Source organism: Aythya marila (assembly GCF_965140915.1).
Source record: "Aythya marila genome assembly, chromosome: 1".
Lineage (NCBI taxonomy): Eukaryota > Metazoa > Chordata > Aves > Anseriformes > Anatidae > Aythya > Aythya marila.
This window is the reverse complement of record NC_139042.1, coordinates 143052404-143069564: the sequence shown is the minus strand read 5'-3', so window position 1 is coordinate 143069564 and position 17161 is coordinate 143052404. Positions and strand designations below refer to the sequence as shown.

At 35.0% G+C, this 17161-nt stretch overlaps 1 protein-coding gene across 11 annotated transcripts in view; it reads left to right on the top strand.

Annotated features, from left to right (window-relative positions):
- ERC1 (ELKS/RAB6-interacting/CAST family member 1) overlaps window positions 1–17161 on the top strand; it is a 294324-nt gene that overhangs the window by 153363 nt on the left and 123800 nt on the right. For all 11 annotated transcript variants that reach the window (XM_082767805.1, XM_082767804.1, XM_082767802.1 and 8 more), the window contains one exon: window positions 5347–5482. In XM_082767805.1, coding sequence (XP_082623931.1) covers window positions 5347–5482 — 136 coding nt within the window. The remainder of the gene's footprint in view (window positions 1–5346; window positions 5483–17161) is intronic.

Below are 17161 nucleotides of genomic sequence, written 5' to 3'. Positions count from 1 at the left end.
TAGTGGGTTTCTGTTAGAGGTGGTTTTAAACAATATAAGGGTTTTAGACTGTGTTTCTGATTATACAGAGTTTCTCCAACTTTTGCCCAATCTATATGCCATGTTCTTCGCTTTCCCTATCTTCCCATCAGCTGTTTCTGGGAAAAAAAAAAAAAATTGCTCTTTTTTTTTTTTTTATTTTTTATTTTTTTTTAAAAGCTAGAGACAGAGGTGAGATGACTAGCTTGCTGAGCACCAGAAAGCATCCATTGATACCATGTATATGATTCATAACTTTGAGGAAGGAAGACAACCTGTGTAGAGTTGAGATCTTCATCTAGTATTTGACTTCCCTACCTATTGTTTCAGACACTGTTAGGCCCCTGTTCTGAAAATTTGGGGTAAGATGGTTTCCCATAGCCTTCCTGGTGTTCTTGCCCCCTCCAGTGCTGATCTGAACACTCACTTTGTTTTAAAAACCCAAATTTCCTAGCTTCAGGAAATGAAGTCCACCCTCTCCATCTCTTAAAGCCACCATGGGACTTCTTGACTCACATACAGCAGACCAGTTAAATTCACAGGGTCTGTTAATATTTTCATTGGCATGTGTTAGCTTGTCATATAAATGTCACAGAACAGCAAGAAACAGTGCAACAAAATGATGAGAGGTTGTTGAAGGAGACTCACAAGCAGAAGAAGTCATTGCATGCTGGAGTTAGCCCAGCTCTGAATCTGAACAAAAGCAGCTCATTGAAAGTATGTTGACTGGACTTTTATCTCAGACACGAAGTGGAATAGAGTTAATAACATTAGACCAAGCTGTCTGAAAACTGTAATGAAATTATTGTTTCCTTTACTTTGTAAGTTAATGCACCTCTTTTTTAACAGTAGTAGAACTACTTTAGAAGCTGGGATTGTTGATACTGCCCTACAAAGCAAAGGACCAGCCACAGATAATGCTTAGGCTCTAAAGAAAAAGTCCAGATGTACTAGCTTTCATATAGATCTTCAGCAGTATGTTACTTCCCTGATCCTAATTTTTCAATAGGTAAGATAGGGAGCTTTGTTTGAGCTTTGGCAGCTTTGCTTTGACTGTCAATCAGACATGCAGCTGTGGTGATGAGACTGTGTGATGCGGTCAGTCCTGTTTCCTACATCGCTTATTTAGCTTTCATTCATCATTTTCCTTTTCTTGAGGTTAAGCAATTAACCTTTCCAAATGCTGCCATTCTTCTCTGTGGTTAGGTGATCAACTACTTGTAAGGTAAAGTGAGTTTTAAGCAACTAAAAGCTAAAGCAACACCTTTGAAAATATTTTTTCTTCTATTCCGTGTTAAGTGGCATTTTTAGGAATAGTTCATCCTTTCCTTCTATTATACTTTCCAAAACGTAAACATTTTTATTTGTGCACCAAGACTATACACACAAAAAAATCAAATAAAAAATCCCACACCTCAGCTATATCACTGTGCTTATGATCTTCATTCATTGCATACAGGCATTTTACATTTTTTGTAATGTTGATTACATATATATATATATTGCACCGTTTTGATTATGTTGGGAAGCAGTGTGCTTTAAAGCCAGTGAAGTTCCTCTGTCCATCAGGATTAGTAGCTGCAGCAACTGTGGACTGTCCTGTGGGTGGTGGTAATGCTACATCAATGAAGGCTCTAGCTAAACACAGTATTTCTGACATGGCTGACTGACAGTATGTCTACTTTTTAATGTAGAAATATTTTCCAAGAACCTAAGCAAGATGAATAAAACAGGCAATATCTTTAGGTGTGCATGAAATCAGTGCATTTTTTCTTAATACTTGCATTCATTATTCAAAATACAGTATGTATGTGCATTTTATTTTGAAGATAAGCTCCTGTAGTGGTTTTAATGCATTGTAAATGTATACTTACACTTGGATTAGTACAAAAGCAGTTGCGGTTTAGGTATATAACTGAAGAACAACATTAAAACTTAATTAGAAAATTCAAAATTAGCTTCTGCATACTTTCAGTTAAGATTTTGTCACCTTCTGTTTCACAAGAAGAACATCTGAAATTACCTCAGAAAAGACAGCCAGATGAGGATAACAACTTACAGTACATTAACATGTAGCATGAAAAATCCATATGAGGAAAGAATTAACAGCTATATATGCTGGTGTGCATAACAGTAAAAGATGATGAGATTAGTATTAAAATGCAAAAATATTCAATTTAGCATGGAATAAATTCATTTCATTAAAACCTTAATAAATAATAGGGCCTGTAAAGCAATTAATCTTACCGGAATTGAATCTTAAAGGAATGAAAATATGCCAAAGCACTTGCAGGTAGTAAAGTGAATTAGATCAGTCTTCTTTCCACTTTTCAGGAATACTTGATTCTCCGTTGGTTTTCCATTGCTTAAATTATTCTCCCCATATAAAAAGTCTTTGAAAATGTGGAATCTTCTCATTTGAAAATTTTTATGTTTTATTTTGAGTATTTTAATTCACTTCCCATGGTGTTTAGGATAAAAGCAATTCCTCATTGCTAGAAATTCAAAAATTTCATAAAGGAAAAGCATGGATTTCTGTTTGTTTGTGATACAGCTTTATCCTTCACTTAAGAAAATTAAATAGAAATAAATAGTTATTTTCATTGTCGAGTTTCAGAAATTTTATTTTATTTTATTTTATTTTATTTTATTTTATTTTATTTTATTTTATTTTATTTTATTTTATTTTATTTTATTTTATTTTATTTTATTTTATTTTATTATTTTTTTTCCAGCAGGACTATCACAAATTAGGCACCTAGAATTAAAAGTTGTAAAATTATTAATTCTGAAAATCTTGGCCCAGCTTTAGTTGAAAGACTGCGGGTTGTGGTTGTTTTTGTGGTTTTTTTTTGGTTGTTGTTTTTGTTTGTTTGTTTTTTATATTAGAAGCCTGATTTTGATTCTACTTTGTTTTCTCCAATAGATCCATTCTACCAGTACTTGGCAAGACATATTGCAAAAATGGAGAAAGATTCTAAGCACTGGAAAAGATTTTTTTCTTTTGAGTGCAGAATATTTTTAGGAGCCATACCTCAAAAAATGTTGTTATCCAAAATTTTGGTCTAGCAATGCCACGACTACTCAGCAGTGAGATAAAGCTGTGGATACGTGTATCATTTGAAAGGTTCATTCTCCAACTTTTTGTTGCTTTTTGAAAAAGGAACAGAGTGATGGTTGTATCCTGAATATAAATTCAAGTTTCCAAAGAATATGGCAATTACCAACATTACTATGAGTATTATAAGCACTAGGTAATTTCAAGACTACATCTTTCAAACTGCTTTAGGAAAGCTTGAATTTGTCTCAGAATATCTACCTAATTGTTAGGAAGACATTGTTAGGAAGACATTTGGTTCAGACATGAGGAGGTATACATAATAGCACAGATCCTTATAATTACTCCTTTCTTTGAAGTGCATATTTTGTTTGAAGACATTTTTGGACTGTGCAGGAGATGATCTTCCCTATACGTGTTTTGATCAGGGTTATAGCTTTATTAATATTGTTTTCTCTTATCTAACCAGTAGATTACAGTAACAAATATGATATTTGCAGCAGATGAATCGCGTTTTGCAAGTATATCAAAAATACTCATTTCCCTTACTTTTAATTTAGGTGTTGAATAAGAATCCTTATGTGGAGCTGAATGTGTCAGGCTTGCATATTTTCATTTTCTGTGTTAACTTAGCTGTACTTTCTCTGTTTATTTTATAGGACAGCTAGAGCCATGTATTGTACAAGCTGAGCTGGTGCCAACATAATATTTCCAATAAGTTGTTTAATCACTGAGCAAGTCTGCTTTCAAACTGGGCAGTGTGCCCATTACCAGTGTGTAACACTGGGTTAGAGCAACTTAACAATTATACTAGTAGTGTTTAAAAAGCATTCTGACTCGAATCAGCTGTAACTGTTGGAAAAGGTAGTTAAGTATGCCAATAATTTTTTAACATCATCAGAAAAGGAGTTTCCTTTTTTCTTGGTCTCTGGAGGATGTCAGCACTTTTTCTCACTAATAGAAGTTTTTTTAGCACCAAGGAAAATTTGCTATCTTTGCAATTTTTCCAGCTCCGGTTGCCCTACATTGCAAAAAGCAGAGCTCAGTGTTGAAACTACATTTCTGCGAGAATTTAAAGCACTGACTAGCCATATGCCACATAATTTGAATATATATATATATATATATATAGTGAAGATATGTTCTCGATGATACTGTTGTTACGAGTTCTGGAGAAAATATTAAAGCAAAGTTGTTTGTGATCTGTTCTAAAAGTATTCTGAAATACAGAAGAAACATTCTTCCTTCTCTGTGTGGATAACATACCAGATAGGAAGCTAGTATATCATTCTGCTTTCTAAACAGTAAATTAAAGAGTTGTCTCTACTACTTGTATGATGTTTTGGGGAAATCTTGCAACCAAAGAATCTGTCTTTTATTCCAAAATCCGAACTCCAGGTATAATTATGGAGAAAAGGGCTGAGGAAGCAAAGCTAGCCTGTTTTGTTTTGATTGGACTAAAAGTTTAAACTTAAGTTCCCTGTGGTCAGGAGGCTGAGATTAAAGGGTCTGTAATTAGATTCAATACTCCATGTGTCTTAATGCCCAGAAAGGCCAAACCCTGTCTGCAGGCAATGGTAGTTGCCAGGATCATCAAAAATAATTCATAGATGCAAGTGAAAAGGAAATTATCATGCCTTCTGAAATAGTTTGCTCTTACTTGCTCTTTCTTGGTCCTTTTTTTTAAAAAAAAATAATAATAAAATTCCTCAAAATATTTAGTAAACAAGTAGAACTTGAGCTTGAAAAGAAATAAATAGCTTTAGTTCTGGAAACAAACTGCCTAGGTCTTGTAGGCTTTAAACTCTTCTATGTTTAAATCATGTTGCAGTAGTTTTTCCTTTCAATCCTCCTATTATCCTTACATTAGATACAGTGGTAGCCAAAGCAAAACACACTATTAGATGTGTGCATTTTTTTTATATGCACATGTGTATGAACAGAGAAAATATTTCTGTGTAACCCATACCACATAGTCATAAGAGGACAAATGTGTCTTTTGATTAATAGGTTATATACTATATAATCATTTTAAGGTTCTTGTTGCAAAATTTCCACATTTAAGTTAATACTAGTGAGTAAATTCAAGTGTTCTTTAGGTTGACTTAACAGTTGAGGTTAACACTTGAGGATAAACTTGGTTTTTACAATGCGTGCAAACAAAGTCACCACATTTGAGGGTACCACTTCTCATCAGTACAACTCACAAGCACCAGGCCTGACTGGAAGCATACGCTGGACTGCATTCTGAGTATTCTTCTCTTTTACAGGCAAGTTAAAGATCAAAATAAGAAGGTAGCAAATCTGAAGCACAAAGAGCAAGTAGAGAAGAAGAAGAGTGCACAGATGCTGGAGGAGGCCAGGAGACGGGAGGATAATCTTAACGACAGCTCCCAACAGCTTCAGGTAACATAAGAATTGAATAAAAGTAGTATGGACAATCAGCCATAGCTACATCACTCCCAGATCTATTTTCGTAGCTGTTACAAACAAGTTTGTTATTCATTATTTAAAAGGACACATCTATCCCAGAGCACTTCAAAGAAAGAAGCCTCCCCATTTTCTTCATAGCTTATTCCATCTTCAGAAAAAGAAGAAAGGTTTCTGCCAACTTGGTTATGAAGTGTATCATTGAAATAGTTTGATCATTTTGACATTGAGTTTGGTGTGATGTTTCTTCCTTCACTGCTCTTCTAATAGCATTTTTCTTTAGCTATTTTGTGTGTTTTCCAAGCTGATATTGCCTTATATTGGTGCCTCTTCTTCAGCAAATGAAAGATAACCAAGTAAGTATTTTTATAGTAAATTGAAATTGTTGTGGGGTAATTGAAGGACCTTGTTTTCTGTGTTTACTCAGCCTTGCTTGACAATGAAACCCTACTCCATGAATTCACAGTATGCTTACTAGACAGTTTGCATTATTTTTGAAATCATAACATGCTCCTGCCACTCAGAACTAACTGGTTATCTCAAATATATCTAGGCATACGAAAGTCACCACCATGAAACCAAGTGAAATATTTTTCAGTCTCCTCTATGTTGATGTCAGCTCTAGATGGTTTATCAAGCAGTTAAGTTTTCAAGTGTTCTCATAGAAATGTTAAACTATTGCCATGAAATAAAACGAAGATCCCACGATGCCAAGAGATAATAAATATTTCGCCTGTGATTTCTCAAATTTACAAAAATAACTTTCCTATTGGTAAGTGAAAATAAACATGGAAATCATAATCTACCTTTAAGACCTTTAAAATTGTTTTCTAAATCCTTAGAGAGCAAGCCTTCTCATAGGTGTTTTCTTTGTTATCCTAGATTAAATCCTGGTTCTTGTTACCAGCTATGTTTCTTACTACATCTACGCTAAGGACGTAGAATAAATCCTAAGAGCTCACTAGCTGAGGCAAATCCCCTCCTTAATTTAAACAGATACTTCTTTACTCTGTTCTGTGGAATTCCGGTGGGGTGGTTTCAACTCTTCAAGAACTTCTGAAAGAACCGCAGAAACGTGTCCATGAGGAATGCTCTCAGATGCAACATTTTGTGGTTTTCCCCCTCAGTTCAAGTCCTACATGTGCAGTGCACTGAAATAGTTAACTTCCAAGTGTATGAAAATGATTTCATAACTACAGACTTTTATAAAAGGCTGGGATGTGGGTTTTCTACATCTGCTAATGGGTTTTGTGGCTGTAATGCTATGGCAATCCAAAAGGCTCTTGTTATGTGACAGCTTCAATAGAAATAACACAATCCTCCTTGTATTAGCGAAATATCTTAAAATTTCTAAAAATAATCTAATATTTGTTTAGATTTCTGATCTGTATTGTATAAATCTATATTTTAAGTTTGAAAAGGAAAGTAGTACTTGACATCTGTCTTTCAGCTCTATGCATGTTGTATTTGTCAGGTGATACTATTCCACAAGATCTTTTTTTTTTTTGATGTAGTACTTCCAGTTTGTAAAATGCAAGGCTTTCTGTACTGACTTTTTTTCCCCAACATTATTCTTTCCCTTTTCATTTTTCTTTCTGTTACACAAATGGAATGCATTGAAAAAAAAAGCCTGAAATTTGTTCTCTCACAGCTCCTGTTAGCATATTAAAATTGCCCTTCTTTAGAACAATAAGTTATGTGTAGTTGTACAAACACTTTACATAGAAATGGACAGACAATGATATTCGGGTTACTGAACTTTAAGTCCTGTTAAAATTAGTTAAGTTTTAAGACATATTTCTGATACTTCAATGAGATTTTATAGCTTTGGTGACAGCAGTGAGACAGCTTTTACTCGGAAATTGTCACGTTAATGAACAGCACTGCTTTGTATCAGAGTTGTTTAAGAATGTACACTTGTCCTTTGAATGTACTATCCAATTCTTTACTTGCAAAGTGTTTTAGCAGTAGAGATATCATAGATATAAAACCAGGAGTAGCATAGATAGCATAAACTTGCTGTAAATATTTCCTCTTTTTAATATCAATGTCAGAATAACCATATTAAATCTAGAAACTAGACACATAACAGTTGTCTCTTTTGAGGAAGCCAAGTTTGATTTTTTTTTCTTTTTCTCTAGTGTTATTTTGTTGCAGATTAGAGGTCTAAAAGGGAAGGTAAAGTTGAGAACAAATATGTCAAAGTGTGTAATTTCATTATCTTTACCCTTTTACATTCAGGTTTTTCCAATCAGATATTTCTATACAGCAATATGCATTTTTTCCACTTTGCTTAGGCTGTGTTTTATTCTGCACTGGTGTCTTCGGTAGTTCTGCTGCTTTCTCTATAATCATATGTAAGTATTTCTGAGATAAAAATAGATGTTAACAAATGCAAATAAGAACTTAAGATTGAAGTAACATGTGATACCCCAAATTAAAATGAATAAGTTATCATGGTGTTAATATTACTTGACCTTTGCTGGTTCCTTTTCTGCTTTTGTGAACCTAATTGTCCCATTTGGGTGGGCTCAATTTTAAAGAGTCTTTCCCCATATTCAACATAAGGCTGAAGGGAATGCTTTCATTCACGGATGAAAAAGGTCTGTATGCTCTAATGAAAATATCAGGCTATGGTAAAATATGGAGTGTTTAATGACAAGTGACAGGTTCAATAAAAACTCCTTCCTTTAGAAGAGCCCTCTGCTTATAGCCTCCCTCTCTCAAGGATTTCAACATTTTGGTTTCCTGGAAGTAAAATTTACCCAGGACCACATTGCAATTTGTTAGTTATGGAGACCTGTCTTCTCTAAAGACTCTAAAGGGCACTGCTTTCTAATTGATTACAAAAAATTAAACCTGAGAGGAACATAGATTTTTTTTTATGCAACCATTGTTGGCTTTGGGGTCAGGACACACAAGCACCAATTTCAGATAATTTTGGTCTTGGTGGTTTTGGCTGGAATTAATAATAAGACATTATGAAATGCTTAAAAATATATGATCTGCATGTTCTTTGGTTGACCGTCTGCAATCCAGTCAAATAAACACGCTCCCAAGCACATATTCCACTCCTCCTCTCTCTGTCCCTAACAGGCATGTGGTTTCTTTCTTCCTGAGTCCAGTAACAAAATGTTCGTTTATTCAGAAAGCTCCGATGATGGAAATTTGGTATTTTGGGGAGTGGGGGAAGAATGAAAACCATAATGTCTCAATTCTAGTGAGCTGGATAAATGGGTTTCCAAATTTGTCTTTTCCTCCTGGGTTCCCTTAAACCTCAATTCTCCAGGGATCTGAGAGGTTAACGAGTGTCTGGTCTATAAACAGGATAAAAAAAGAGGCTCTTGGGCTGGTGTAGAAAATTTTTGCTTCAAGAAACTAAAGCTTGGCTATTGTGAAAAGGAACTGATATGCTATCTTTTTGTAGAGACGTAACATTTACTGAATTTTCAAGATACTTGAATGGGAACTTGAAACTAATATTTGGAAGGTAGTATGTGTATTTTCGTGTCCTATCCCTCCAGCATCTTCCAGAGTTTTCAGGAGGAATTTTCAAAATATTTTGTGTCTGGAGTTGTCTACTGTTGTATCTATATTTCAGCAACTATCCAGCAATCAAGCAAATTGCTGCTGATGAACTGCATATCCATAAGCTGTGTAAAATATATTTGGATGCTTTAATACACAGCTGTAACACTGAATAAATTTAGTAATTGTTTTTTTACACACCCATGTTTGAATAATTTAATATATAGTTCATAATCCACAATTTATATGCAAAGAGGCAAATATATGCTGTTGTTTTTTTTCTCGTGATTATATAATTCCTTTATGTATTGAGTATTCAATAAGAAAAAATATACTTATTGTGAAAAGAACTGAATTACAGACTAAACAGATTTGGAGTTTTGAGGGGGAACCTTTTGTTCAGTTATGATTTTACCTGGATAAAATGGAATAGTAATCAAATTGCCTTCTCACCAAATGAACCTTCTGAATTCTTCACATATCAGGAACTGTTTGTAATGAGGCACCATAGCATGTACATACAGTTGGTATAGAATTCAAAACTCTGGAAAGCCAAGTGAAGCCCAATGCATTTGGTCTTAAATTACTGGAGAACTTCATCCTGACATGCTTATTGAATTTTGAGGGTAGATAGCTAAAGTGTTTTAGTCTGATCTGTTGATGGTAACATGGCGTGATGAAGGAGAAGATGGTTTGTCTTCTTTCAGTTGTTAGTAAAGAGAGATCATGCTTCCCTAATTAATCAATTAACTTGCTTTTGGACAGTATATATAAAGCTACTGAAGAAACAATTTAAACAGATTTAAAGAAAAGCTCTCCAAACTTGAAGTTCAAGATTTCCTCCATAACTTAGTAGGTATCATCAGCTTTGAAGCAAATTGGTTATGCTAGGTAAAATGGTGTTACATGTTTTTCTAGGATAAGTGAATTTCAAGTGCTGAGTTCCTGGCTAATTTCTCTTCCATATAGACCGCTGACATATCGAATTCCAACCTAGCCTGCCAGCTAAGTGGAGTGTACTTTCTTTATCCGTTGGATAGTACAGCTCAACATGTTAAGGCCCATGAAACTGTCAGATACTCAATTTCAGCCTGGTAGAAACCCATTTTTCATGCCATCTTGCATCTACAGGTTTTATTACAAAAAACAATCTGACCTATCAGACGTATTTTCTCACTGAGCTCAGGTCCACCTTTGTGAATTACTCAGATCAAAATGTTCTTTCTCTTTCCCTTCCTCTCCCAGTATTTTTTAGGTGCCTCCTCAGAAAGAAGTCTGGGCCTTAGTGGATCCACTGTTAGTGGATGGTTCTCAGTATTGCCCAGCTTTGAAGGTGTCATTCTTGCCTGGGTCTGACTAGGTGTCATTATCACATACTCAGGTGTCTCAAGTCTCATTAAATAGTATATTCAATTCTAGGTTATCCTTCTGTCCTCTAGAACAGAGCCCCTAGCACATAAAGCATTGAGAGAATGTGAAGTCCCTTTGCAATTCAGTTTTTAAGAAATTCATTGCCATTTTTGAAGGGCTAACTTTTCTTGTTAGTCACTGTATCATTCCACAGCTTACCACAAAGGATGGAACTTAACATTGTTTTGAGTTCTTTATAATAAAGCAAAACCATGATTCTAAGTTCACACATAGTCTGAATGGGATTTGTACTGTCTGGCTTCCAGTATTACACAGAACTTTTGTTAATGAAAACACAACAGATATGAACAAATACTTAATTTAAAGGACAATCATGGCTCATAAAAATCTTAATGGACGACTGTATGCAAATTATTTCTCCTTTTAGATTTGGGCTATGCAATGGTAGCCAGTAAGTAGCTTGGGGATCAATTGACCCTCCATCCCTTTTTCTGACACATTCTGTGACAGCTGGCTATGCATTAGAAAACCAACTATGCTTATGCAGTAGCCACTTTAATATGCATCATGCTTTGTTAGTGATGTAACATTCCAGTAGTAATTTTAATTTCCGTCAGCTTTTACAATATGTTACAGAAAATACAATGTTCCACAAACATTGATTATTTTTAGGGTTTTAATTTTCAGCACACTGTACAGTTGTTGTAGACACAAGCAAACATTTAACCCTGGCAGATGCCTGGAGAAAAACTAGGTCTTGTTCTTATCATGTCATAACTCTCTCTGTCAAGAGAGCTTTTCCTAACTTTCCTGGATGTCTGGGAGAGGTTCCAAAAATGATGACCTTTTAGCAAAGCTTGTCATGACTTAATGTGAGGGGAAGTTTCTATTTGGGGATTACTTTGAATTTTAGCCTTTTTTCATGAATTAAAAATTCATAATTAGGCATGCCTGGATTCCAGTTGCATCAAAATAGTAGTACACATAAAAATGAGCTTCTAGCTAAATGGGAAAATTCTATTTTCTCTTTTGAAGTAATGAAACACAACTTTATTTCAAGGAAGATCATGAAGACTTGCTAACATTGTCAGAAGGAAAACAGGAGAAGGTAGCAAAAACATCTTGATAAACAAAAAGGACTGAAGTCAAGTTCTGCAGCATCTGCTCAGATGAGGTCCCATTATTAGGAGCATTAGTACTATTCAACTCTTAGACTTTTACACACAGATCTGAAGGACTTTGTAAGACAGTGGGTCTTCATTTACTAAAAGGAAGCTCATCAAGACAACCTGTAATGCTCATTAAGCCTCAGGAGTATTTATCTGTGTCTGTTTATAATACTAGTTCTCCCGGTTTTCTGTACAAAAGTCTGATATCTGTATTTCCAAATCACTGCATACAGACAGAGTATATGGTAGTGTGGGTGACCATTAAAAAATGTAAATTTATCTATCCCATTTCTGAATTTTCTAGTATTCCTGAGATTTGATGTTTTAGCATTCTTACAATGTGAGCTATGAGCCATGAGCAAATTGTGGTGACAAGTTTTAGTCAAGTTCTAGGAAAAACATTTTTTTCTGATGAATATTTACAAGGTCTGAATAACCTTATTGTTGCTCTTGTGTGCAGTGTTGCACGTTGAAGCAACAACAGAAATAATATACTTTTGAACAGAAAAATGATTGTCTCAGGAATGTATTTCTCTGTTGCAATACAAATTGTTTGTGTTAAAGGAGGGAGATGTGTGTTTTTCTTCCCACTGAAATTGATTATACATTTTTGAATATTGGAATACATATATGGCCTTATTCTTAGATTTGCTATGGCAGTTTTTATAGAGACAGAATCTGTCATTTCTCTATAATAGACGTTTATGCCATTAAAGAATTGTTAAGGAATTGCCTTCTTCTGTATTTGACCAGATGAGAGCACTCCTTGCAGAGTACTTGTTACTGTAAAGTTTACAGAAACTAAGCCTGAGAACAGACTTGACATTTAGAATGGATCAGTGTCTCCCTGGACAGACACTCCACCATCTGCTCTGTTTGTTTTCACTTTACAGTTTAGTTTACCATACATTTATTATGTTCAGGCTAGATGTAACACACTGCCTTCATTTCTTTAAAAAAGATGAACCATGTTACTCTGTCTTCTTATATAATGTAAAAATGCTCTGCAGTTTTGAACAGACAGCTGGAAAAAAGTCCTGAAAGTCACTACTTACAACTTGAATTAGGCAGTCTCCCAATTATTCCAATGTTTCCTTAACTGCAAATTGAGATTTGTAGTGAGAGAAAGCTATTATAAGGCTTGAGAGTTTTTCATAGAGGAAAGAGGACTCCCTCCATCCTTACATTTCCCTGTGATCCATCAGGAATATTATTCTCCAGACACACTTTCACCCAGTCCTTACTGCAGAAACATTAGGTGTCAGTGGAAGAAGAAACCTGTTATTTGTACTCTTGTTGCCTGTTTGGCAAAGAGCAGCATTGGTACCCATTATAATATGCCAGAAACTAAGTACTGTGAAGACTGGACTGCTGAGTGTGTGCCAGCAACCTTAACCACTAGATGTTTTTTGCAAGTTTTTTTTTTTTTTTTCCAAGATTAGTATCTGAGTTCAAACTCCTTTCCTAAAAACTGTCAGAGAGATTAATGTAACTGTTGACAACATGGTGTGGTTCCTGTGAGGAGGTCTCTCCTGAGAGCAGAAAACACTGAGGGCCAGATTTAAGCCAAACAATAGGAGTACATTCAAGGGGAAAAACAGCTCTCTTTTCACTTTGGTGTTTTATTTCATGAGCCTGAGAAATGGCAATAAATTTGCATTTTCCTTTTTTTTCTTTTTTTTCCTCATTCTTTCTCTGTTAGGCTTTTTTTTACTTGCTGTGTTGAAAATTGTTTCTAATTCATCTCTGCCTGGGAATAAAAAATGTTCAATTGCTGCCACTCATTTCATAGTCTCATTGGTGAGTAAAGATGCAATTCTGCCTTTTACTTGGCTTGACCAACAGAAAAGAAGTGGGGATAAGGTGATGCTGGGAACCTAAAAACAATGTTCATAATTTATTTTAAAATCATAATGATATACATGGATTATTTTTTTAATATGATCTGTACCTGTGGCAACAAGTGCTTTGGCATTTCCTCTGATTGATTTCACATAGTAATAAACCTGATTCATTTCATTCTAATTCAGTATTATTCCTTAATCTTGCTTAGCAAGGTGCCCAAATTGCTGTCGTTCTTAAAATACTCTTTGTTTTCCTGTAGAAATAAGCCTATTCTGCCTTTAATGAGCACTTTCCCTATTGAATTTTCCTCTTCAGTGAAATGTTACACACTCTACATACATATATGAACAACTACTCTTACTGTGATGTGCAAATATTATCTGGCATTGAAGTTTAGGCTGCAAGTCATGTATTCGTAATTGACAGAAGGCTGTGAAATACTTAGCATCAGTCCTTTCAGCTATTGAATTTTGAGATACAGTGGGATCTGAATACAGGTGGTGGGAAAAAATCACACCTCTGTTCATATCACTTAGTCTTTTACTGATGATTAAAGCATTATCTTCTTAACATTCTAGAAAATGTCTGTTCAGTTAAAATTTGCCAGCAAATTCAGTTGAGGATGTTGTGTTTTTTTTCCCCACAGAATCATTTCATAAGATCATTTAGGTTGGATAAGACCTATCAATTCTAACCTTCAACCTAACACTACAAAGTCCACCACCTAAGCATGCCTCTAAGCTCCACATCCACACATCTCTTAAATACTTCCAGGGATGGGGACTCCACCACTTCTCTGTGCAGCTTTTTCTGTTGCCTAACAACCCTTCCTGTGAAAAAGTTCTTCCTGATATTCAACCAAAACCTCCCCTGACACAACCTGACATCACTTGCCAGCTGAAAAAGGAGACTAACACCCACCTCATTACAACCTTCTTTCAGGTATTTGTAGAATGTGATGAGGTCTCCCCTGAGCCTCCTCTTCTCCAGACTGAGCAACCCCAGTTCCCTCAGCCACTCCTCCTGAGTCTTGTTTTCTGGTCCCTTCAACAGCTTCAGTGCTCTTCTCTGAATGCATTCCAGCAACTCAATATCTTTTATCGCTGATGCTCTAAATCTTAAGTCTTGATGTCCTTGAGCTCAGATAGTTTTCCAAAGCCAGGCATGAAGAGAGGTAGTAAAAGCTAATGGAATTCAGTGTCCCAACAACACTCATCTGTGCCCTTCTTATGCAGAGCTTTCTTTTCTATGCCAATCACCATGCTTGGACCTCTCTCTTCCTCCTTTTGAAGAACCATTGAATGTTCTTAAACTGTAAACAATTGTTGCATTGTAAGTTCATATGTCTTAATGTCCTAGATCTATATGGTACAGTTCTTTATGTTGAGGTAATGTACCTGGTCAAAATGGCTAATGTAACATTTTCTGTAAAGGAGGCTAAATTTCTGAGTTATATTAATTGATTCTCAATACTTATATAAAAGATAAACTGTATAGTTCCACAAGTATCTCATAACTATAAGTCATCAATAAATTGGCAAGTGTAATTCAGTTTGAGAATGTATTAATATGTCAGGAGAAACAATCTTAAGTATAGGTGTACAATGGCAGGTTCTGATCTAGCTGTGTTAATATTTGACAACAATCTTGTAATTAGAATAAAAATTTTCGTGAAAATATTGGTTACCAAAATTATTAAAATAAAAAAAACACACAACAATGTTGAGAAGTACTAAAGGACAAAACAAAAAATATCAGTATGCCAGTAAGTACATCAGCAGTGCATTCACCTCTTGAATAATGGGTAATGATGTGGGCTGTCCACCTCAGAAAGCACATAGTGAATGTAGAAAAGTTAAAGAAAAGGAGAAAAGTTACCAACATAAGAACAAGCTTCCATTCAAACAGATATTAAATAAATTTAAACACTTGAATGTGGAAAAGAAATGAGTGAAGTCAGGAGCCAGGGAGGTTTTTTGCAACGTTGCAGGCTGAGAACAATAGATAATTTTGGAATATTTAGGACTAAAGAAAAATAATAACTATTTTTCTCCTTCCTCTGATCTACTTCAGGCATTTATAGAAACAGTAAAAATGTCATACAAAAATGAAGAATATCTCAGAATGTGAAGAATTTACACTTTCTCATCCTTTTGGTTTTTATACAACTGAATTGCTGTGGCAATTTTTCTGCATGCTGTGGTGCTGTTGCCTGTTCAAATCATATTAGGAGTGTAGCAGTGAAAATATATCAACAAGAAGCTTTTCAAATACTTCACTTTCAGTATTTTCAACTCATGATTTTCTCATTATGTTAATACCTAAAATTCCAGTTTTCATCTTTTTCAGTATTGTGTTTTTATCTGCGGTATCTAACTGGTTTAGTGTTCCATACTTGCATATGAATTGACTATTGCCACGCAGCTAAATAGTCATTTAGTTCTTCAGTCTTTCTTGCCTATTCTTTTTTTAAAGATTGTTACTGTATCCAAGTCAGAAAGATGTACCAGTGAGCAAGAAACATCTTGGAATTCCACATAAAGATGAGGTCATACCTAACTTTGTCATGAAGATTATAGGCTGAAAATCATTCTTTAAAGGGTTTCTGGTTAGTAGCATAATTCACATTGACTTAGATGACCTTTGACCAGGATTCAGACAGAACAAAACTTAACTAAAAGTCATCATTTTCTGTTTTCTCAGAAAAGAACATAAGAAATTCATTTTTTAAATGAGCTGTTATGTTTTTCTCTTTTCTTTACCTAGTCATTTTAAAGTTGAAAAACTGTTTATTTTGGGACAGTATTAATCATTATTGTTGAGTTGTGTAATAAACAATAGGTTAAAGTACATGACAGATTTGTTTTTTAAATACATAAACATGTTCATTTCCTGTTTGCAAATGTATCCTTAGATTTTCATGTGCGATAAAGCTGATCTGTGCAGTTATTGGTAAAGAAGAAGAGAGAAGAAAAATAAGTTTTTAATATTTTAAGCAAATATTTCCCTAAATCAGTATATATGTTTGGTTAGCAGCTGAATTCAGCATGTACTGAGACAGATCTTTTCCTTGAAATTAACTTCATTTGGTGCATCTGGCATCCAGAGGGATTGCGGGTAGGCTGGGGTGTTGTGTTCCCAGATGGTGTGAGACCCACTGATGATTTAATTCTGACATGTGAAATGGTATTGATCATCTCTTGTTTGAAGCTGGGGAGGTAGGAGAAGGTCTGCATGGGGTGAAAGTAATTACAGCTTTTTTACATTAAGTAAAATGAATAGTGGTTAGCATTTGCATCTCACTAAACTGTTAGTCCTATCCAGGAACTGATGGCTGCTTTAAAGGAAACAGTTCTGCAGTCAGAGCACAAATACAATAGCTATTCTACTCTGATGAAAATCAAGAAACGGGTATCAGAGACTAAAATGAATGTGCGAGACAGGAGGTAACTTGCAGGAATTCCCTTCTAATTTGAGAAAAAAGAGAGAGTTTCAGTGGAATCAACTGCTGGGTAAACATTTCCTCAGTGGTGGTGTATCACTAGCATTTTTTGTCGAATGTTCAGCTATGAAAAAGAGAAAAGAGAGAAGCGTGCTCTTGTGGCTGGCTGTCCAAGCATGCTGCTTCCGCTGCTCTTTTCTGCTGAATAATTGAAAATGAGCAAAGAAAGGCAGGTTTTACAGCTACTGTGATATATTAGTACAATTATGATGACAGGACTGATGTTGTGAAGGAGAGTTC